The sequence below is a fragment of the Dendropsophus ebraccatus genome, chromosome 13, assembly GCF_027789765.1.
Source record: "Dendropsophus ebraccatus isolate aDenEbr1 chromosome 13, aDenEbr1.pat, whole genome shotgun sequence".
Taxonomy (NCBI): Eukaryota; Metazoa; Chordata; class Amphibia; order Anura; family Hylidae; genus Dendropsophus; species Dendropsophus ebraccatus.
In genome coordinates, this window is record NC_091466.1 from 74,657,228 (window position 1) to 74,681,861 (window position 24,634).

The 24,634-nt window shown below is 45.2% G+C and overlaps 1 protein-coding gene across 8 annotated transcripts in view; it reads left to right on the forward strand.

The window, feature by feature from the left end:
- The window catches only part of MAPKBP1 (mitogen-activated protein kinase binding protein 1), a 96,220-nt gene that overhangs the window by 26,980 nt on the left and 44,606 nt on the right, over positions 1-24,634 (forward strand). For 4 of the 8 annotated variants that reach the window (XM_069950975.1, XM_069950980.1, XM_069950977.1 and 1 more), the window contains one exon: positions 9,853-9,944. In XM_069950975.1, coding sequence (XP_069807076.1) covers positions 9,853-9,944 — 92 coding nt within the window. Of the gene's footprint in view, positions 1-4,036; positions 4,398-5,127; positions 5,297-9,852; positions 9,945-24,634 lie in introns of those variants that run through there. The other 4 variants (XM_069950972.1, XM_069950973.1, XM_069950978.1 and 1 more) reach the window with 2 other exon arrangements.

The window sequence follows — 24,634 nt, forward strand, 5'->3', positions numbered from 1 at the left end:
TTTCACAAGTTAGACCCCTGTAATGTAGACTGGGAGATCAGTCCGTGTCTGGGCTTCTCTCCCTGCAGAAGATGGGCTCCATAGACTTACTATAGAGTGTTTGTTTCTTACAAAGAGAAGCGCTTATTTGAGAGCTTCTTCCATCTTTGACCCATGCTACGTCACAGTGAATTGGGTTCATTTGTGACCTGTAAATAGCAGTAGCCTGGACCTGACAGGCGTGGGTCACAAAACAACCCTATTTACTTATATTGGCAGCTTTGTGGTGTGATTCAGGGGCCCATGTGCAGTGTATGCATCCAGGGAATGTTAAGACCCAGCGCTATGGTTAGCCATCTTGACTGGCAGCTCTGGAGTACATCTTAATAGGGTTTGGGTGGGTTTCCACTTCAAAAGTCATTTTTTTTGTAGAATACACTTCCCCTCTTTTCCATAAATAGCGCCCCCCCCTGTCCATGGGCTATGTTTGGTATTGCAGCCTATGTCTGTAGTGTTCATTAATATAGGTGCCCATTAGTTTTGGTGACGCTAACCCCGTATGCCAGCTGCGGCCGCCCTTCATCCTCTTCTGCAGACATTTTATTATCTGTGGATAACCTATTTGTAGCGTGACGGGGATAGAGCCTCGGTCAGCAGTGTTGGGCGGCCGCACTAAATGATATTATATATTTGCCCCCCCCCCCATTGATGCAACAGCAGAATTAACTGCCAAAATGTAAACCTCAGCTGCTGTTCTTACAGAGCGTTACCGTCCCCCGGTGCTTGTCCTCCTGCCGTCCTATGGGGTCCTGGACAAATACACCATTTTGTGTTTGCGCTCTTATGTTCAGGGCCGCAGCTGCAATGGAGGGGTCTGCAAAATTCTACTATAAGAAACTAAAGCCGAACAGTGAAGATTGTCCTTCAAGAGAAGAACATGCAGGCAAACTGCTTATTGTCCAGGGCTGAGACGTAAAATGCTGATACACAGAATGGCAAAAAACGTCCTTATACACGTGAAGAAGCCAGAGCCCATCTATGGCTACCATCCACCTCCTAACATGCCCTTTTGACCTTTGGGATTGTTCACCAAAACATGTTTTCATTCAAATCAACTGGTGCCAGAGATTTGTAATTCTTTAAAAAAAAAAAAAAATAATAAATCTCCAGTCTTTCAGTACTTATCAGCTGCTGTATGTCCTGCAGGAAGTGTTAGTTTTCTCTTCATTCTGACACAGTGCTCTCTGCTGCCACCTCTGTCCATGTCAGGAACTGTCCAGAGCAGGAGAGGTTTTCTATTTGCTGCTGATCTGGACATAATTTGCTGCGTTTGTTCAGCAATCGATGGATTGGGCATTGAGACTCCTAGCGGTTCCCTGACGCGGGTGTGAACAGGGTCACAACCAAGCATGTAAATTTCAACATTTCATCCAGGCATTTCTATAGGAATGGGCCTCTATAGGAGGTGTCTCTCTGCCGGCCCATGTGAGGACATGCACGCTTGGCTGAACAGAGTGTGCACGTGTATGGGGAGGTTATTTGAGAATAGCTGTTGAGCTGACAGCTCGGAGTGCGCATGTATTACCCGTAGGACCCTTTTCTCTCGGCCTGTAGGTGCCATAGAGCGAGACACCCTGGTGGCCTCATGTACGACATGAACAGCTATACCAGTACAGAACGACGCAGCCCCTTTTATTGACTTCCTATAAATCGGACCCTCCTGTCTACATTGATCTCTGTGATTGATGATTGTCACATTGTGGACGGTGCTGTATCCGTACATAACTCATTCCTGTTCTCTCTGTTGTGGTGGAGGGGGTTGCTAAATCAGGTGAGCAGATGAGGGTGTTGCACATAGTATCTAGAATCCTCAATGCTTGATTGTTGCAGGCAGCGGGCATTATGGTGCCAGTCCGGGGGCATGGTTCACAGACTAGTGCGATATGCAGTACCCTTCCTGTCCAGAACAATGCATTCCCATGGGATACAAGTTCCTTTTTTGTTTCTATCAGATTGTTGCACAGCAAAATAATAGCCGACGTTTGCAGAAATGTTATCTGTTAACAAATACAGAACAAAGAATAAAAAAAGAAGAATATGGAGATTTTACTGTAACCGTATAGTACGGATCCTGTGTTTTGATAGGTTGTGAATAGCTCTGGCTATAGTGATATATATAACAGAAATTAAGTTATGAGCAGCAATCAAATTTAGATAGAATGCTACCTTCAGTTTTTTTTTTTTTTTTTCAAAAGTAGTAGTGGCATAGTGTGGCATGGTCTAGTAATTGCAGGTCCTCTTTTGCACACTTGCCCCCTGAAGACACGGCACTAAGTGGTGAAACATGTAGGGTGTTCCTTCTCCAATGTATGTGACTGCAGGCGTACATGGTGAGTTAGTGATGTGAACTATCCTGTCGGTTGTCAGATAACACTCCCATAATAATAATAATAATAATAATAATAATAATAATAATAATAATAATAATAATAATAATTACCCTCCATACTATGGTCTTCTATAGGTATGTCTATATTGTCTATTTCCCCGGGTTGCGTCTCCTGACTGATTAAGTCAATAAAGTGGTAAAATATTATAAAAAAAGTACATTGCATTGATTGTAGCACATGCATTAGAAACTATGCAGGGGCAGGAAGGTGAGCTGATCCATCTGCACACATGAGGAAGGTCTATGGTAGAAACACTGTGTGTGCAGGGACAGGAGCTCGCCAACCTTTTGACCCTGTAGGGAGTGCCTGTGATATGTCCTGACTCGCTTTACATTTGGCATCACTACATAGCATCCACCCCGATGAGTGACTAGTGAATAAGATATGCTGGCACCGCTACTATATTACTATGTACATGTGGTTGCTGTATCAGTAAAATTAAATGTTTCTTGTGTCTTTTATGTTATTGCTTCCCTTCTTGCCTGTTTGTGCCTGTCATTCTCTCTTGTATATTGGTCCTTTATACTGATGTTTGCATGCTGCACTGGAGAGCTCTGTACATACACCTCCATTCACCAGTCAGAGGTGTAAAGAGCATCCTTCTGGCTACTGTCGTGTGTGTGTGTGTGTGTGTGTGTGTGTGTACATTTTTTTTTTTTATTTATTATTAATTATTATTATTAGTAGTAGTAGCAGTAGCAGTAGCAGCAGCAGCATTTATTTGACAAGGACCTGTCGGATCTATATCATTCATACAACTCAGGTGTCAAAGGCTGTGCTGAGCTGCAGCATGCATGCATTTTCCTTCCCCCACTCTGCTTTGTCTAGTTGCATGGCTCAGAGCTTGAAGACTAGCCCAGTACCTCAATCAATGATTGGTGGAGTAGGGATTAGGCATGCATGCTGCAGCTCAGCTCAGCCTCTTTGACACTTGTGCTCAGAACATGAGATAGAGCTGACCGATTACCTTTTAATGCTCATTTTGGCACATAATATGGAGCAGAAAAGGAACAAAGCCCTCAGCTGGCCTTAGATAGCTGATGATCAGGCACTTGTTCAGCTCTGTGACCTCTTATGTCTCCTTCCATAAAGCTGCACTCTCAGGTAGACTGAGCATGCATGTGTTGAAGTTCTGTGTTGGAAGAACGAGTCCTTATAACTCAGTCCTCAACCCCAATGTGAAGCAAGAAGATGTGTTGTTACGGTATACTATACAGCGGGCTAGCTGAAGTCATGCCGGCCCTATAAATTCTTCATCCTCGCACCTTTTCCCAGTAAAGGTTTTACCCTTTCCAGCTGTAATCTATCATCCGGTCCGTTGTAGTGATGGAACAATGAGTGATGTAGATGTCAGAGAGCGGTGCACTCCTTCAGCATGGCTTATTCCTTCCTCTATAATCCGACCAATCTCATCTCATTTCTTTTGTGACTATAAAATATGAACCTTGTGAAGGTCTGATCGATCGAGGTTCATAATGGGGATGTCCGCTGGTCCGTGTGATCACTTTCTGCCGTCTAAATTGCGTCTAATAAATTATTTTGGAAGGAGCCTAATGGTAGGACTGGGTATAGGCATCAGGATGCCAGAAGAACTGATAGGTTCCTGCAAGGAGTCTTGTTCCTGTGGCCTGCCTCTGCCCCTGCAGGGGGCCTCCTCTCCTGTGGCCTGCCTCTGCCCCTGCAGGGGGCCTCCTCTCCTGTGGCCTGCCTCTGCCCCTGCAGGGGGCCTCCTCTCCTGTGGCCTGCCTCTGCGGGGGGCCTCCTCTCCTGTGGCCTGCCTCTGCGGGGGGCCTCCTCTCCTGTGGCCTGCCTCTGCCCCCGCGGGCTTCAGTTAAACAGCTAGGCCGTGAGCTTCATCACAAGCTTTCAGGGCATAACCGTTAAACGGATGCCTTGGATGAATGCTATTGACCGCCATCACCCATCTAGTCTACTATGCCTTCTGTTTAACCATACACAATCTATAGTGTGAGCGTATATTTGTCTTGTACAAGCCCTCTCTCTTTTTATTTATTTATTTATTTATTTATTTTTTCTATATAAACTTTAGAGTTTGTTCCACTGTTTGCTCTATTAGTAACTCCCCTGATGAATACAGGATGCCTCTTAAGATGGGTGGCGGGGGTAGGGATCGCCCTTTATCAGGTGGTTCATTCCTATGTGATCAGGGATATGGTGCGATATAGTTCAGTGAGTTAGGGCCCTTTTACACTGAAAGTTTATCTGACAGATTATCTGACAAAGATTTGAAGCCAAAACCAGGAATGGATTTGAAAAGAGGAGAAATCTCAGGCTTTCCTTTATTACCTGATCTCAGTTTATAGTCCATTCCTGGCTTTGGCTTCAAATCTTTGGCAGATAATCTGTCAGATAATCTTTCCGTGTAAAAGGGCCCTTAGTAGTGAGAACCATTAACCTGGGCCCTAGGAAGAAGCACTGACTACAGACGGTCAGACAGCATGGGGTCAGGGTGTTAGGAGTATGTGCTTTCTATAGGAGTCCCTACTTTTATGGATCGATAACTGTACTTACCCTATAGTAACGCCATACATTGCCCAGTTAGACGCATAATACCAATACCTTGAAATACCCCATGGCCTACTTTTTTCTTCTGTAGTGTGGCTCTGTGGCGTACAGTTTATATGTGTTGTCGTTGTTACTGGTTTCCATGGATGCCTTTTACCCGTCCATGTTCTAGAACCCCAGCCATCGGTGCGGTGGGAGACAACATTGCCGTAGCGTTCGCCATGTCTTCCTGTAATCCCGGACCCCACCGTGCGGGTCTGATGTTTGCTCCTCTCTACCCTCATAGGCTGAAGCCTAAGGTTTTGGTCTATCGGAAAATGAAGAAGACGACTACACAAAAAGTAAGTGCCGTATGTTATCTCGTAGGTCAGACCTTCACTCCCCCACCTGTTTCTATAATGGATGGCTTAAAGGGGAACTCTGCTGATATTTCCCTAGTGCTGAGGAGGAGGATATGTCACTTACCTTCATACTCTACACCATTTCGGTGCTGGTAAAACCGCTAGGAGCACTGGCCGGCCCACTCCATTGATTATCATGAGAAAGAGGCAGATCGGTGCTGTGGGGACGGGGCAGGGCTCCTTATTGTCTTACGGAACATGGAGCAAATGTCTCATTGCACCGAGGATGAAGGTAACAGACATGTATTCATCTTCGCCATAATAGGGAGTTCTAGGCAGGTTAGATTGCGTCTTATCTCTGAGTACCATGTGAACACAACGGGGACATTTTTTTTTGTTGTTGTTGTTGTTGTAGGGACCATACTATCATGCGTTATCAGTGTTAGTTTTAGGGTACAAACACACGCAGCGTATTTACTGCTGCGATACGCAGCAAATATGCAGCAGATACGCAGCAGATTAGATCTAAATAACTAAACACAGCAGCAAATCTGCACCATCAAATCTGCTGCGTATACGGTGTGTGTGTTTGCACCCTAAGTGTTAATTTTTTTTTTTTGCACCCCTGGTTTCACAATGCAGAGCAATCAAACTCTGTAAAACTTGTTTCCCGAAGCTGAATAATGGAGGGGCATGAAGCGGCATGTACACATAGAGTTATTAGGGCCTCACATGTACATAGCGTCACTGTGGCGGAGGGTTCTCATAAAGAAACCATCACTCATACAGGTAATCCCACAATTTTACCGCTATGTAATAGGCGCCGCTGTGATGCCCCAAACTTGTAAAATTTTACAGATCTAGTTTAGTATATTACCCGTGTACAGCTGTAAAATTGTAATGTAATTAGTCAGGATTTGCTTGTGTGTATGTACAGTGTGTGTATGTGTATATATATATATATATATATATATATATATATATATATATATATATATATATAATATATATATATAATATATATATAGATTTATAATTTTTTTTTTTTTTACTTTTTTTTTTATAAACACCGGCTACGCGCTCCTCACGTTTCGTGTACATTGGGGGATACTCTGGATACTTTTTCAGCTCTTCATACATTTTACATCCAGATTAATAATGTATCGCCGCCACCGTTCTCCCTACGTTCTCAGTTAGTTTGTTTTTTTCCCTCTGTGTTCAACAATAAAACACATTGGCCAGAACGCTCATAGCACTAATTGGCATGACCTAGATTCAGACCGCATTATTGTAATGCAACCAATCCCACGCCTCTACTCTAGTGCCCATCCGAGGGCATCTGCCGCTGCCGCAGCCTGGCGTTACCTTGGCTGCTGCATAACAAAGAGTCATCACTAAGTTATGTCTCTGATGGGAGCTGCACTTTTTTTCTTTTTTTTTGTCCGTAATTGTCTGTATATACAAAACATATTTTGTCATGGGTTTAGTCACATTAGACACTGCCCCAGTGCACACTGTAAGCACATAAGGCTGGATTCACACTGTGTGTGTGTTTTTTAAATTTTCTCTGCCACATAAGGTCTCGTTTCTATGAGGCCCATAAAGGGGATGAACTTTTTTATATATATATATATATATATATATATATATATGGCTTGGGTTAAAAAAAAAAAGTGATACTCTCCTCCCCAGCTCCCTTGCAGCTGTTCTGTTGCTCACAGTCCCTCCAGATCACTGCTGCTTCCTTGTTCCAGGTGTGCGTTGTACCCACAAGGTAGTCAGGACTCCACTGTGGTCAGTGATTGGCTTACAGGTACAGTTCTTGGTTCTATAGGAGGCGGGGACTGAGAGACGTCAGGGTGGCAGCTGCAGGAATTTTGGAGAGGTGAGTATTACTCTCTCTATCTATGTATAAAACTAAGTAAAGGGGGCATGAAACTGTTTACTAAACTGGACAACCCCCGAAAACATACATAAAATTTATATATATATATATATATATATATATATATATTATAATAAATATATATATATTTATTATCTTTTATTTTTAGGGGGTTGTCCAGTTTAGAAACAGTTTTGTAGTCTTTTTTTTTGTATTCTTGTCCTGCTCTCCCCCCTGTGGACTGGCTGGATTCACACCTGTTTGTTTTTTGATGCACACATGCAGAACATGGAGGGGACACAAAAGGAAGGAAAAGTATTACGGAAGGCCTCGTGTCTGTTGTATCTATCCTGTGTCTGTTGTATCTATCCTGTCTGTCGTATCTATCCTGTGTTTGTCTCAGCATATGAGTGTTACGTGTCGGCTCTAAATAAATAAGGACAGGCATTAAGCGGCTGTGACCTTCTCAGCGTGAAGGGGAGGGCGACCTCTGAGAATCCTGTGCGGGGAGATCAGCGTCACCGCAGCCGTCTTACAGAACATGCACAGCTGGAGAACACATTGATTTTTCATTTTTCTTCCAAAAAAAGCTGAGTAAGCTCAAGGGCTCTGTCTTAGCCAGCAGAATCCCCTCCGCTCTCTCCCAGCTGTGTTCCACTATATATTTGTACTGGTAATGCCTGGTGCATGAATTTTCATGTAACATCAATGTTTAAAGGTTCAGCCTTATACAGAAAAGTGGTGTATTTTCTCCAGTGTGACACCGTGCTCTCTGCTGCCACCTCTGTCCATGTCAGGGACTGTCCAGAGCAGGAGAGGTTTTCTATGGGGATTTGCTGCTGCTCTGGACAGTTCCTGACATGGACAGAGGTGGCAGCCGAGAGCACTGTGTCACACTGGAGAGAATACACCACTTCCTGCAGGACATACAGCAGCTGATAAGTACTAGAAGACCGGAGATTTTTTTAATAGAAGTAAATTAGAAATGACCGACACTTTCTGACACCAGTTCATTTGAAAGAAATAGATTTTTGGCGAACAACCCCTTTAAGGAGTGAGGAGTTTGATCACCCGATTCTCCCAGCTCAATGGAGACAAAATAAGCTAAGCAGGTAAACCTTCTTGGACTGTTAGTCGAGTGGGCGGTGCTTTTCAGTAACTGACAGCCGTCTGTTTTTATGAGAGGTGTTTTCTAGAACCAACTGTACGTTCTGGGTTTAGTAGTCAGGTAGGCGGTCCTAATCGGTCACTGACAGTCATTTCCTGTATGATGGTACTTATACTAACTGCTAATTCTGGGTCCTAATCAGTGACTGACAATAGGGATGAGCAAATTTACAGTATTAGCAGAGCCGGCTGACTTTGAATTCTGTGCGCTCCACTCCAGGTGCCTGGGAAAGCTGGATCCAGTCCTGACTGGTAGAAGTTTCCAGGACTGGATCCAGCTTTTCCAGGCACTTGGAGCAGCACAGAGTTCAAAGGCACAAGTCCACTGGGCGGTCCTAATGATAGTGCTTAAAGAAGTAACTGCTCATTATGGGTTTAGGAGTCCAGTGGGCGGTCCCAATGGTGGTTATAGAAATAACTGCTCATTCTGGGTGTAGGAGTCCAGTGGGCGGTCTTTATCACTGGTATTTCTACTAAATCCTGTGAGGAGGCAAATGCACATAAGGCAAACCCAGGGACTCACTGTTTATGAATGACTCCAAAGTCTCCGCTCAGCAGGACAAGGTTGTCACCCACTGATACTCGGACAAGATACTTTCTCGTGTTATGTCCGGAATGCAGCAGAGTTGTTGTCAGCCAAACACTTGGTGGTGTGTCACATTTCTTGTGGCTGGGATGGTCGGATTTAGAATAAGGGTCAGCGTCACCCATGCGCCCCCCTCCGCGCCCAATATGTAAAGTTGTTTTTAGCCCGAGGATATAGAACCTATATAGTATAATTCAGGCGGGAACGCTGCCGTCCAAGTATTGAGCTCTTCCCTGTGACTGATCAATCGCATGACTACATCTGGCCCGAGGCGGACACCATGATGAGTTACACGCCAGAGTAAAACATGGGGTGTAGTAGTTTGGAACTTGTCCAGGAGGTGAGATGATCTGATTTCAAGGGAATCTCTACTCCGAGCGCTGGACATGTCCATACTAGTGAAGTCTATGATATTGTGTGTTTTTTTTTTTTTTTCCTTTTTAACCTTTTGGATTGTGTTTTCTAAAGTTCATCATTTATGCACAAAGATGTCAACCTGACATCCGCCCGCCGGCACATTGGCGTGACTCTTGTTTCATGCAGATCTCTTGTTCAAGTTCTCAGAGTAAAAAAACAAGCAAACATACAAGCAAAACTTTTATCCATCCCAAATGCAGAAGTGTGTGCGTGCCTCTCCGGTGGCATTGTGGTGTCATGCCCGCTAGTGTGTGTAAAACCCAAGGTGTGTCACTACATACTAAACTTTTCAGGCAAAGTACAAAAAGTTTGTTAAAATTTTGACTCCTAAAATAAAGTTCGTCCATGTTTGTTGCGTTGTGAACAGATGCCCCCCCCCCCCTGTACGTTGTAAACAGGGAACAGTGGTTCTTTGTTGTGAAGCGCGAGCGTCTTCTCTCCCACTAGTAGCACAGCTGTCAGTGTCTTCTGAGATGACATCTTTTGATTTTTCTGTGACAGGTGACATTGGAGAAGGTCCTGGGTATCACGGTGTCAGCTGGAAGGAGTCTCTCCTGTGATCCAAAGACCGGCCTGGTTGCATATCCAGCTGGGTAAGTTGATGTTTTTTGCTCATGTGCCAGGGTTTACTATATGTGTGTGTGTGTAGTTGGAGGGGAGGGAGGCAGGGGATTGGCCATTGGTAAAACCGGTGATATCTATTAGTAATCCAGTGATCATCCTTTTTATTTGTCAATAAAGGGGTTATTCTGGCCAAAAAATGCGTCCGCTTTCTTCCTGAAATGGCACGAATCTTGTCCCTAGTTTTGGGTGTGGCATTTCCAGTTTAGCTCCTTTACAAGAGAATGGAGCTTAATTGTAGTACCACACCCAACCTGAGGACAGTGGTGGCGCTGTCTTTTTCAAGAAAGTAGCTGTGCTTTTTCTAATCCTGGAGAACCCCCTTCTTTAATGCTAATGTTAAATGTTTAGGTCTTTGACCACTTTACACTTCTGTTGTGTCTCTGGTAACAGCTAGATTAGGACAAAACCCCAAAGTGGGGGGGTGGGGTTGGACTAAGCATGGCATATGTGCAGGAGAGTACTTGGGCTGTGTACTTGTGCAGGGTGGATCAGTCTGCCTGCTGAAGATGGTCCACACTGTGCCTTAGAGGTAAATCAAGGCTTCACTCTGACCACCCATAAAGCTCAGAGGAGCTGTCCATTATCTAACTACTGCTCTATGCTCACACTGACAGTGTCATCTTCTCCTCTCACTCCTTTTCACACTCTGTTTTGCCGAATAAGTGGAATGGAGTAAGGGTCCCATTACACGAATTGGCCCTATCCCACCAATTATCGTTCCGTGTAATAAACACAACGATTAGCCATTGATCGTTGTCATTGGCTGATCGTTGATATAGGTTTGGACCTATAATTGTTGGCCACCGACCACGCAACGCTACATGTAATAGTGGTGCGCGACCAGCGGCTTACAATTTGCAAAGTAAATACATTACCTATCCATGGTCCAGGGCTCCTCCTGCGCTCTGCTGCTCCCCTGGTCCCGCGTGCTGCAGCTTCAGAGCAGCTTGTCTGAGCGGACAGGCCGCTCAGCCAATCACTGGCCGGGACCACTGCGGCCAGCAATTGGCTGAGCGGCTTGTCAGTTAAGAGAGGAGCCCTGGACCATGGATAGGTAATGTATGCCAGTTTAGCAAGGGCTGCAAGGACATCAGTAACAATGTCCATTCATCCCTTGTTAAAGATTATCGGGCTGTGTCATAGGCCCAGTAAACGAGTGCCGATCTAGCAGATTGCTGCTCGTTTACAGTTATCATCGGGCCCCTATTGGCCCATGTAATAACACCCTAAGACTGTGCCAGGCATCTCTGGTGGCTCATCCCTAGGACAAAGGTTTTTGATGTGTTGACATCTGTTCCTATAGAGTTGGGAGGACACTGTTCACAATTGATAGTAAGCTCGATAGAGTGCTCGTACATTTCCGATAATAGTCAGACTGAGTGTAGAACATTCGTCTTCCCTATATGCAGTAATATTTGTTCTCTATGGGGAGGTGAGGGGTAAGCTGCCTCTGTATAGTTCTGGCAGCAGCTTATTCCTCCAATAACAATAGGGTAGTGCATTGAAAATCCTTCACGTCGGACCCTTCTCTCCACCAACATCACCTGTCATTCCAGACTCTGGTGACCCCCATACACAAGATACTGTTGGCCCAACCCACCGGGGTTTGGCTGGTTTTGTAAGGTGTGGCCACTTTTAGACGCCTCCAAAGTTATCAAAGCAGCTTTTCTTGTAGTTATCAAGGCAGCGGCACTCCTCCTCCCAGTCACAGGAGCCCTCACCCAGTGTTTCTGTTATGACAAGCCCTTTACCGCTCCTATATACTCACCCCCTTCCGCTCCAGCTATGTACCCTTTTCAGCACTGTTTTCTTCCAACACTCTTAAGACCCTATTACACGAAGTGTGTGGGGGGGTCCTGGGTGATCGTTGTCTTCTATTACACAAAGCGATGATCGGCCAAATACAGCCGATAATCGTTTTGTGTAATGGGTCTTGTAGGCTGCATTTACGAACAGAGATAATTGACAAATTTATGTGACAGATTTTTGAAGCCAAAGCCAGGAACAGGCTATAAACAGAGAACAGGTCATAAAGGAAAGGCTGAGATTTCTCCTTTTTAAATCAATTCCTGGCTTTGGCTTCAAAATCTGTCAGATACATCGGTCAATTTTCTGTGTGTGTGTAAACGCAGCCTTACCGTAATACACGGAACGATAGTCGTTAGTTACTATTGCAATTGTAATTGTAATTATGATTATTCTAATCCTTTGTACACTCTATGCTCTTTGAACGTGTGGTCAACGAACAATTAGCAATGGTTTTATGGTCGGCTCAAAAGACTCAATCAGCGACCTACAAACGAATTTCCATTAGTCGTTTGTTGCCGCAAACACACCGAAAGATTATGGCTTTAATTCTAACGATATAACGATTTTTTTTGCACGGTAATCAACCTGTGTAATAGGGCCTTAGTCCAGCCGGAGTAGTCTGTGACCGCTTGTGTCCGGAGAGATGGATGCCGTCATTGTCCAGCTCCATCCACCAAGTGCATGAAGGTCAGACGGTAAAACCTCAACGCCAAGGTCTAATTTTCTATTGACCCTGGTGACCTCAGCCTCGTTCTACACTTCCTCGGGAAACTCTTGGAAAGTTGAGCAACTTTTTGACGAATTCTTGAGACTTACATTCGGTGAATCTTACTGTACATTCGCTCATCTCTATTTTTGTGCTGTAAAGATGGTGAGAAGCTGAGTGTGTTTTTTTTTTTTTGTTTTTTTTTTCTTCTTTCTGGAGTCGTCTTCGATCGCTCTTTTTCTCACATACGGGAGTGCGTCGCTGTGAGGCTTGGCATTCCTCCACCAGGTGTTGTGGGTTCTGCGTTCCCCTCAGGCCAGGACCTGTCTATATAATTTTCTCTCTTCTCTTCCGTCCTCCTCCCAAGTACGGGTCAGTACAAGGACTCTCTTCTTCCTTCGTGTGGTTTTTCTCGCGTCGTCTTTTTTTTAATGACAGAGTTACCAAGCCCTATATTTACTTCAGCGCTATTGAAAGCCGACTCTGGTAGACAGCTGCACGGAGTGTAGAAAAGGCGAAAGGTTCCCGCTGTAAAGTTTCCTTCTTCTTCTCTCATCTGCGCAGAGTATTTATTTACCGAGGGAGGCCGTTTAGCTTCAGGCATTACATGTGAGATCTGGGTGTAATGTTTACTTAGATGGTTCGCAGGAACACTCTCTCAGCAGTGTGGACTGTGTCAGTATAAGCTCTGTGTAAGCTCTGCATGGGAGCCAGATGTAAGCTGTAGCATCCCAGGCTCAGTACAGAGAGGTAGTGGACTATGTCAGTGTGGACTATACTAACATCTGGGTCACATGGAGATATGTACTTATATAGTCCACACCGACATAGGACTACTGGTACACATGGAGCTATGTACTGATATGAGTATAAGCTGCAGCATGCCAGGCTCTGTACAGAGAGTTAGTCCTATGTCAGCGTGGACTGTATAAGTACATAGCTCCATGTGTACCAGTAGTACTATGTCAGTATGGACTATATCTGTACATGGCTCCATGTGTACCAGTAGTACTATGTCAGTATGGACTATATCAGTACATGGCTCCATGTGTACCAGTAGTACAATGTCAGTACATAGATCCATGTGGACCAGTAGTCCTATGTCATTGTGGACTATATCAGTACCTAGCTCCATGTGTACCAGTAGTACAATGTCAGTACATAGATCCATGTGGACCAGTAGTCCTATGTCTGTGTGGACTATATCGGTGCATGGCTCAATGTGGACTATATCAGTACATAGCTCCATGTAGACCAGTAGTACTATGTCTGTGTGGACTGTATCAGTACATGGCTCCATGTGGACCAGTAGTACTATATCTGTGTGGACTGTATCAGCACATAGCTCCATGTGTAGCAGATGTTAGTAGGTTGCGTGTTTGCTGCAGCATGCTTACTAGGTTCAATACAAAAAAGTAGGCTTTAGCTATAAGTATGTAAAGACTGGTCCTATAGGAAGCTGGGCACCACCTAAATTTCTTGCAAAGACATCACCATACTACTTGAATACATTTATAAAGACTGGCGTACTAGTACGCTGGTCTTAAATTAGGCCCCACTCCCGATTACCCCTTCATAATCACTACGAAGCGCACACGTCTTAGTATAACAGGCCTGACCTGCGCCTGCCATGTCAATGGCGCAGAGAGTGGTGGGGCATGAGGCATCCCATAGCAGGCGGGATTCTTAGCAGAGTCAACGGGCAGGGGTTCCACTTGGAATTTCTGTTTTTTTTTTTTTTTTTTCTTCCTGTAGTGTGAACTGGCCCTAAGCCTACAAACTGGGCAGATGGGACATCTTTTAGTACTGTCACAAAGGTGTGAAAGACTGAAGACCGTAGGCGTCAGTCCTAGAGACTCATACAGTGTTATTTGGAATGTCCCCTTGATCCAAACCTTCTTTTTTGAACTTCCTACATTTACAGACAAAGGGAGATATATCAAACATGGTGTAAAGTGAAACTGGCCCAGTTGCCCCTAGTAACCAATCAGATTCCACCTTTCATTTTCCAAAGAGTCTGTGAGGAACGAAAGGAGGAATCTGATTGGTTGCTAGGGGCGACTGAGCCAGTTTCACTTTACACCATGTTTGATAAATCTCCCCCATTATGTTTTATCCTAAACCTGTTGTACAGATGGGACTAAAGCTGTAATATGGTCCATTATCTTAGATGGAGACTCCCACAGCCCTTGTTTCCTCTAGTATTCAAGCCAAATCTTAAAGGACCCATCCATTAGCATGTGTCCCCCAATCCTTGTTGGATAGATTCACTCAGCAATGGTGGCCGTTCATGACAACCCCTGTAAATCGCAGGAAACCCTCTTTAAAGTACTTGTGTATTATGTCGCATGTCCATAAAGTATGAAATAAGTGGCTGCTAAGTGCTATATCTGGTATAATGTGCTATTAGTGTATAATGCGAGGCCGTGACCCCTGGATAGCGGGGCAGATTGGCCGTAAGCCAGGGGATGCTGGATAGAAATGGTTCCTCACCGTCTGCAGTCAGTACATAGATACAATCTACAGTCAGTACATAGATACAACAGACCAAAAGCCGCATCCAAAATCTACTGAACAAAAAAAAAAATGCTCCTAAAGACAAATAATTTCTTCTTAAGAGCGGCTGCTTCTAGGGTGAACTTGGCCATATACTTATTTACTTAAATTTTATAGTAATAAAGGGGTATTCCTCTCAAACATAACTTTTCATATGTTGCTGCCCATGGCAAGACTTACAATTTCTTCCATACTTGTTATTATCTATTCACTCTCCTTTCCCCAGTTCTGAACTCCTGCCTCTTTCTTCTGAAGACACACAAATCTGTGTGTGAGCTTTTCTCTGTCTCCACCTCCTTCCCCTCCCCTTATGAGACAGCTGATGTAAACAAGTTCCTGGTAGGCTGTATCTGTAACATTGTAGCTTCTTTGTAATGCTGGGAGGGTTCTGCGGTCAGGTTAACCCCTATGACACTTCGTGTTTTTTTTTTTTTGTTTTTTTTTAGTGGAATAAAGCCTCAGTGATACTCGTAGTGACAGATGCGCTGTAAGTCTATAGTAATCCGTGCGTCATGTAGTGCGAGATGCTTTTATAATTGGAGCACAAACCTATATTCTTTCTCTGAACTTGTGATCACACATTTAGTCAGTGACCTGCGGTGTGAGGATTACTCACGCTCTACGTAACACTGGTGTTACTTCTAGTGTGAACAATGACAGAGCTATACATAGTCCTTCCCTGGTCCCTCCAGTCTTACCACCTGTCATTGATGGCGCACTTTGGGCAGACTTCTAGTGCATATCGTCTTATCGGAGAAGAGGACAAATGCACCAGAATAGGAGGTCTGCCTAAAACTTTGACAGACAGGCCAAGATGGTGTAAGAATAGACAGAATGATAAACTTCCGGGCCATCAGCAATAATAACGGACAGGACGTAGACAGGAAGGATCAGGAAAAGACTGCATGCTGTGCACTGTCCCCAGCCCTCTGTATATGACTAACATGACCAGTGCTTATACCCAGTCCTACACATTACCATTTTTTCCTACCATAAAAACCCAGCATCTTGACAAGACTTGGACCAACCAATGGGTGTGAAATGTTTCTGAAGTTTTGCCCCTTAGCTCAAGAGGCGTAGAGGCCGGGCTGAGCTGCAGTATGCCCACCTCCTCCCTCCCCCACCACTCCTTGCCTGGCTTTCAGGCACTGAGCCCTGTACATCCCTCATACAGAGCAGGGAGGAATGGGGGAGTCCTCACCCTTAGATTTGTGCTGCTCTGTTACTAGAGACAGATTTCTTCTGACAACACACAGTGGACAGCAGATTGCGGAGAGGTGAGACACCTAGTGGCCAACACTCTAGGCCTTCTCTGGGCTAAGGTGTCCTTTTTGGTTTAATAAAAAATAAATAAATCACATTTACTATACTATACTTGCTGCATGTGTAGTGTTTTGGTTGTTTGTTTTTTTTTTGTCAAAATCTAGCTTGTATGTTTTTTTTTCTTTTTTTGTGTTATATTCCCATGAAAGGACATTTCTCCCTGGAAAGTCTTGTGTGTTCTTCTTTCACCGCTGTAAAAAAAAAAAAAAAAACAGGCGATAAGCAAAAGATGACTCATATACCATGGCCTACAAACATAGAACTATCTGTCTGAGCGTATACCACGTCCAAACACCGCCTCAGGGTGTTGTATAGCAGTGCGACCATTGCTAGGACCATCAGTGCTGCTGCCGTCTTGTATACAGAGTTTCAGCCCGTCCCGAGATCTCCGGATAAAATGTGCATGTATGGGTCATGCACAGGGCCGGGCTGTGTGAGGTGAGGCCTGTACGGTGCCCCATGGAGTACTGTACATTCAGATCCAGATAGCAACACCCATAAGCTGTTATATCTCTGTGTGGCACCATATTGATCTGTAGAAGCAATGGAAAGTGGTACTAAAATCTTGTAACAAAAAAAAATGAATAAATCCACCACTATAGTGTGGATCCATATGCAATTCTGTGAGTACCGTATTGTGGATCCATAAGAAATTCTATAGAAAAAGTAATGTGGATCTGTATGAAATTCTATGGGAACAGTAATGTGGATCTGTATGAAATTCTATGGGAACAGTAATGTGGATCCGTATGAAATTCTATAGAAACAGTAATGTGGATCCATAGGAAATTCTATAGAAACAGTAATGTGGATCTGTATGAAATTCTATGGGAACAGTAATGTGGATCTGAATGAAATTCTATGGGAACAGTAATGTGGATCTGAATGAAATTCTATGGGAACAGTAATGTGGATCAATAGGAAATTCTATAGAAACAGTAATGTGGATCTGTATGAAATTCTATAGAAACAGTAATGTGGATCTGTATGAAATTCTATGGGAACAGTAATGTGGATCTGTATGAAATTCTATGGGAACAGTAATGTGGATCTGTATGGTATAACAATGTGCATGAAACTGCTTGTTAATCCAGCATAGTTTTCCAAATAAAGTCAGATGATGTACGGGTATGGTAGTGAGCCGCATGGTGATGGTGACAGACTGCCGGTGTACGTTTGGTTCCATGGATTGACAGTCTATAAGGAACATTCCATCACACGGCGCTCAGCCGACTGGACGTGTCTGATACCTGTCCTACATTCTCACCTGTTAACATTCCTGCACGGTTCTCACAGCTTCCCTTCCAGGCTCCATGTATAACCCCTTTAAACTGTTTCCCCCTACAATCCCCCCCCCCCCCCCCCCCCTGTCCTGTAGACGCAGCGCTGTCCTCCTCCCCCCGCTCTCCGCGTTGTCAGACTCTCATTGTCTTGTCGCTCTGTGGGGGTTTAACGTTATTTATTTTTACAGCCGTCGAAATTCCATTTTTTTTTTTTTGTTTTTGTTTTGTTTTGGCTCCAACATGAGAGGGAAGGAAGTCCATTCCCTGGTGCTGAGTGTGAGCGGGGAAGCTGGCACCTGGGGGCGGATAATAACACGGAGGTGCGAAAGCGTCACTTACATGGACTGTAGCGTAGCTTTTTAACCCCTCACTCCCTGAATCGTTGCTTTGTTTATGGCAGTAATACAACCTATATTCTTGACACCTTGAAGAAGGGGCAGATTCCCTTTTATGTGCCGAATCCCTTGTTTGTGCTTTTGCTGCATAAACAGTCGTAAATGCTTCTTGCCATAACTACCTATCCATCGGGGACGTGGATATTGGATGCTCTTCTATTCCAGCCGTCTTGCTTGATAGGTTAATGGCCAACTTGAGACCGACGGTCCATTTTGTTCCAACTATAGCCAGAACCGTGATTTATCCGCTGGCTATCTTTCCCTATTCCCATGTCGCCATGCGTGTTCAGCATTCTACGGCTGGTCGCTTTACACGCCCCATGGATTGCAAATGAGTTGAGTTTGCATTTAACCCATTGCTTTCATTTAGCACAATGTTCTTGTGGTGCGGCTCATTGGTGTCATGTGCGGGAAAGTTACCCGCACAGGATTAAAGACGGCCATCCTAGCTTATACGTACAACCAGACCTGTTCACCTTGGCCTACAGAATGGAACCAGGACTCCCTTAGCATAAGGCTCTGCTTCTCCGAAAGAAGGCAGTCAGCGGATATAGCCAGTGATCCTTTTCAAGCTCTAATCCAAACATAGTCCCCAATGTGTTGGTAAGCATAGCCATTGCAGCAGGTTTGGCTCATCCTGGGGGCTCCTTTTTTATGACATTGATGTGACTTAATGTCCTTAAGCAGTACCTATACATGTCTGTAATAGTTATGTATGTTATAGATATAAAATATTGTTTACTGACAGTCCTGCCTGCAGTCACTGGGGCATTTGATTCAAGGAGTCCTCTCTTTACATTAATCTAGGGTTGGGAAACCTTTTCCCTGTCTAGGGCCATTTGGGCATTTATAAGATCATTTGAGGACTTTACAGTAACCCCCATGCCTCTAGCATTATAGTTATGCCCTTATTATTATTATTATTATTATTATTATTATTATTATTATTATTATTATTATAGTGATGCCCTTCATAGCTGTAAGGAACCCCTCCACCACCCAGTTCTGTAGTTAACCACTCCAGTGGTGCTCTGGTAGTGGTAGTTGTAGTTAACCCCCTTCTGTGGTGCCCTGGTAGTTGTAGTTATCCCCCTTCCGTGGTTGCCTGGTAGTTGTAGTTATCCCCTTCCAGTAATGAAGTAGGAGACAGCACGTCCAGCAATATAGTTGAGAAAGGCTTATTCAGCCGAAACGTCGCGCACTGGTGTGTCATTAAAACACTTTTTTCAACTTTATTGCTGGACGTGCTGTCTTCTACTTCATTGCTGGATTTCATATCACCCTGGGCCAGGGTGGAGAGACGGGAACCCACCTCAACCACATTTGGGTTTGTGCTGCTGTAAGATTTTTTTTCCTTAGATTTTTTTTTCCTATCCCCTTCCAGTGGTGCTCTGGTAGTCTACACCAAATAAGAACCACAAACATTCCGATCCATTTTCCTCGATCCAACACTGGCCACGTCCTCTGCCCCCTCCTGCAGTCTCGCAGCAGCGCATCTCTTCTCTTGCAGGCGGTGCACAATAAAATGACCTCATTGCCCACGGCCCACAGAAATAAAAAAAAAAAAAAAAAATGTGCACCACTATGGCTTACAGGAGCTGGAAAGCAACTCACCCTCCTGTGTCTGGCGGCCGCTGCACTAATTTATAATGTGCATAGCGCCACCAGACATGAGAGCGCTGTGTACTCAGGTTTGCGGGCTGCATCAGGAGTTCACCCCTGTATTAAGTTCTACACCTGCTGCAAGCACGCCTCCAATCTGATTAATGGCTCCCAGGTAGGAGGCGTGCTTACAGCAGGGGGATATATAAATGCAGAGAGCTGGTGTGTAACAGCCCAGTAACAGTGTGGTGTGTGCAACCAAACGACCCTGTGCACAAAGTGCACTACTGCTTGTTTCCATGTAACCTTAAGACTAGAAGGAAAAAGTGCAAGCATCTATAACCTTATGCCTCTGATTTATCGTCCTTTTTCTCTTCCTACGCGTAGACCTTTCTGTCTCATCTCCTCCTATCTCTTTGGATTGCGTCCAAACCACTCCAATAAATCCCCGGTCCCTAGGAGACTCCTTCCTCGCTTTATTGGCTTTGTATTATTGATGGCGGGTGGAATGGGGTTGAGCGCCCCCCTTTTTTACTCCCTTTGTCTATTTTAGCACGTTCTTCTTGATAAAGATTACAGCAATTATCGGATTATGGCGTCTTCCCGTGGTGATAAGCTGGATTAGAGAGAAAAAGCGCAGATTGTCTGATTTGTGAAAGTGGAGCTTTGATTTTTCGGCCGCTTGGAATATGGAGTGACCTGAGATGTGAAGAGCGTCAGGACGGACAGGACCGTATGTGGAGCCCCCCTTATCACATACAGATCGCTCCTGTACTCATCGGGTGGAGCTGTAGAGTCATGTTAGGAATCCTGTTGTCTTTTATGGCTTTGCAGGTGTCTATTCTGGGGCCACTACTACTGTTCTTCTTCTTTGTGCATATATAATTATACTTTATGGTGCCTGCCGTAGGAGCCGCTCTACATCCCCTGTAATTATAGTCAGTGGAAAGGTATATCTGTTGCAGTGAAATGATAGAATCAGGGATTTGATCAAATCCTGGGAAATGATGGAATGACCGCGACGTTCAATTATTTCCCTAGGGATTTGATCAAATGCCTGACCCCTTTCAGGGGAACGAATGATCGAGGAGTCGCCCGGCTCTATGTTTGGCGGCCGAAGTGGACGGGGGAGCAAAGCGGCACACCTACCCGGCAGGCGTATGGCGGCGGGGGGGCGAATGGGAACTCTTGGCTGGCATGCGGAGGCAGGCGAGGGGGGGAAGCAGGGCGGCACACCTCCCTGGCAGGCGTATGGCTGCGAGGTGGACGGGGGAGCAGATCGGTATGCCTCCCCGGCAGGCATGAAGCGAGGGGGGCGGGCGGGAAGAAGAGTGGCACACCTCCCGGCAGGCATATGGTGTTGGGGTGGACGGGGAGCAGAGCGGACGGGCCAAGGGAGCAGGAGGCGTGTTGTGAGGCGGACGGGGAGCAGAGCGGCAAACCTTCCGTCAGGCAGGCGGCGGAGGGGATGGGCGGGGAGCGGAGCGGCACACCTCCCGGCAGGCAGGCGGCGGAGGGGATGGGCGGGGAGTGTATAGAAATTGGAAGTCATGTTTAGTTTCTCTTTAGGGGTCAATGCAAACATAGACTGTTTGCTGCCTATTTAATGTATGGGAATGTGCCTGCTCCGTTTGTATAACCTGTTGCCCTTGGTTATAACCAAGCAGAAAACTTTCCTCTTCAGTTTCTTGCCTATTCCTCAGTGTAAACATACCCTTAAAGGGCTTCTCCAGCACTACAAAAACATGGCCGCTTTCTTCCAGGAACGGCACCGCTCTTGTCTCCAGTTTAGGTGCGGTTTGCAGGTAAGCTACATTCACTTCAATGGAACTGCATCCAAACTGGAGATGAGAGCGGTGCTGTCTCTGGAAGAAAGCGTCCATGTTTTTGTAGCGCTGTAGAACCCCTTGAAGGTTGAAACCTACCAGGATAGGTGATATAAGTGGTCAGGATAAGGCTTTATTCACACGATGCGTGCCGTGATCCAGAGGAGGATCACAGCACAGATCCCTCCCACCCCCGGCAGCAGAGATGACAGGAGTGTATGATGTGCGTTTTTGTCATCGCATCTTCTACTCATCTACTCCCCTGTGCTGGCCGGCTTACCCACGCTCACCGGAAGCGGTCTGGACTAAGCTCCTGGGAGAAGGCAGCAGTGTAGTCCCGGCCACGTCTGGTGATCACGTAAGCCGGTCAGCACAGGAGAGTAGGTGAGTAGTAGATGAGATGACAGGAGCGCACATCATACACTCCTGTCATCTCTGCTGCCAGGCGGCGGTGAGGTGGTGATCCGAGCCACAGTCTGCACTAGGACATGTCCTAATTTTTTGCATTGCTAGCCGTGACACGGATCATGTGAATGGCCGCATTCACTTTAATGGATCCTAAAATCATCCATGGTTGTGGATTTTACGGGACGTGTAAATGCAGCCTTAGTGATGAGCTAACTTGCTGAATGTTTATCCCCCAGTCATGTCCATGGTAGCCTAGTTAACCCCCCCCCCCCCCAGTCATGTATATGGTAGCCAAGGTAACCCCCCCAGTCATGTCCATGGTAGCCAAGGTAACCCCCCCCCCCAGTCATGTCCATGGTAGCCTTGTTAACCCTCCCAAGTCATGTCCATGGTAGCCTAGTTAACCCCCAGTGCATGTCCCAATTAAAAAAAAAAAAAAAAAAAAAAAGTAAACATCCCATTCACCTTTCTGCTGCTCCCTTGCTGCCCAGGTCCTCTTCTGTCCCTTCTAACCCTTGCCCGTCTTCTCCGGCAGGCGGCATGTCATCGCGTGACCCGCAGGACAAGGAAGACGTGCGGCTCTCTGGTGGGGAAGGGGACGGCACTCACAGCATCCTCTGTGTCTGACAGCTGTCACAGACACAGGAGGATACTGTGAATGCCGGCTCCTGCCCCACTAGAGCGGCGTGCACATCACAGGGGGAGCCGCGGGCCGCATCGGGAGGTCTCAGGGGCCGGAGGTTCCCCACCGCTGGTTTAGAAAGATGTTATAAAGCACAGGTGTCAAACTCTGGCCTCCAGCTGGCCTCTGGCCTTCCCATCATGCCTGCACAGCCAATGCTAGAGTGTTTGCTGCCCAGGCATGATGGGAATTGTAGTTTTGTAACACCTGGAGGGCCTGAGGTTAACCCCCCTGATCTAAAGAATCGGTTACTGTAAATCAATCACAGCCCCAAGAATATAGAAGGGTAACGTCTATCTGGTTCATGTTTCCGCTCCCCTTATAGCCACTAAGTGACTACTTTGGTCTTTTATGGGTACACGTTATATTTTAGTCGTGGATGGCGTTAGATCAGCTGTATTACTCTGCTTCTTTGGGTTCAGATCTATTTGCTTGTGAGGTGTCGGCAGCCAGAGAGCTACAGGACGTCGCGCCAAACATCTGTATACACGGCTTTAACTCCTTCACTGTTCTCCAGCATCTCTTGTTGCCTGGGCCGTCCTCACATGCTCCGGCTGGCCCCCTTCCACCCAGGATACTGCAAGGATTACAGAACCGTTCCCTCGCGTGAAGCGTTCTCCTTGGCTTTTGTACCGCTGTGTGTGTGTGTGTGTGTGTGTGTGTGTGTGTGTGTTTTTACTGATTTGTATGGAACTTTGTAACACTTTAAAGGGTTGTTAGGTCGTTAAAGGGGTACTCCGGCAGGAAAAAATCTATTTAATTGGTGTCAGAGAAGTAATTTACATATCAGTATAACTTGATTTAAAAATCTTGTACTTCTACTGTTTGTATTAAGAAACTGTGACAGCTCTGTAGACGAGTGCCGATCAGCACCCGTTTTTTTACAGACAGGCTCATGCCATCCAATAAGGCCTTTAAGCATGGACGTTATGGAGCAGTTCTGAGCAGTATAAGCTGTGAACCCAGTATTAAGATAAGATTTACAGGTAGTTCACAAAAAACTTTTTATTTAAAATAAACTAGATGCAATTTACTTCCAGTACTTATAAGCTGCTGTTTGTCCTGTAGGAAGAGGTGTATTCTTTCCAGTCTTGGGGTATGTGCACACTGTGGAAAAGGCGAGGAATTCAGCTTGAAATTCAGCTTGAAATTCCTTCTGTAAAATATGTACAGAGCAAAGTCCCATTGTGTTCAATGGGTTTTCTGCTCTGTTGTTCACACTGCAGAATTTCCGAGCAGAATTTTCTGCTGTAGATCTGCTAGAGGAATCCTTTAGAAGTCAATGGGGGGCTTAAATTCTGCTTGAATTCTGCCTCAAAACTTTCAGCTACAATTCCTCGAGAATTGCTCAGTGTGCACATAGCCTTACACAGGGCTCTCTGCTTCAACCTCTGCTGCTCTGGACAGTTCCTGACATGGACAGAGGTGGCAGCAGATAGCACTGTGTCAGACTGGAGAGAATATACCACTTCCTGCAGGGCATACAGCAGCTGATAAGTACTGGAAGACTGGAGATTTTTAAACAGAAGTAAATTACAAATCTCTGACACTTTCTGGCGCCAGTTGATTTGAAAAAAAAACATTTTTTTTTTTTAACCACCCCTTTTAATATTCCGTGTAAACTTGTATGGTCTTTGAAATCTGTTTGCATCTGAATCCCTTCAGTTATCCCCCTACTTCTGCCCCCTCCCCTCTACAACATGTAATATGATCCCTCAGTGAGTTGCTAGTCCATCTTGTAACAACAAGATGGTCTTGAGCTGCTTTTCGGAGTAGGGATACTTGAGGACCTAAGCAGGGATTTGGAAGACAACTGAGTGTTTTTTATTTTGTTCAGCGGTGTCCACATTTAAAGGGAAATTACTCATCTCGTGTTTTAGAGGTTTCTTATTTAGGATTCAGAGCATGAACTCTTTATAGTCACAAGATTCATAACATTATTATTATTATTATTATTATTATTATTATTTAAATTTCCCGGGCTCTGGCGTTGGATCAGAGAGCGGCGTGTTTCTCCCCCCATGTATAACCTTACAGCCCCAGAGTTTTCCTGTAATCTCCATGACACA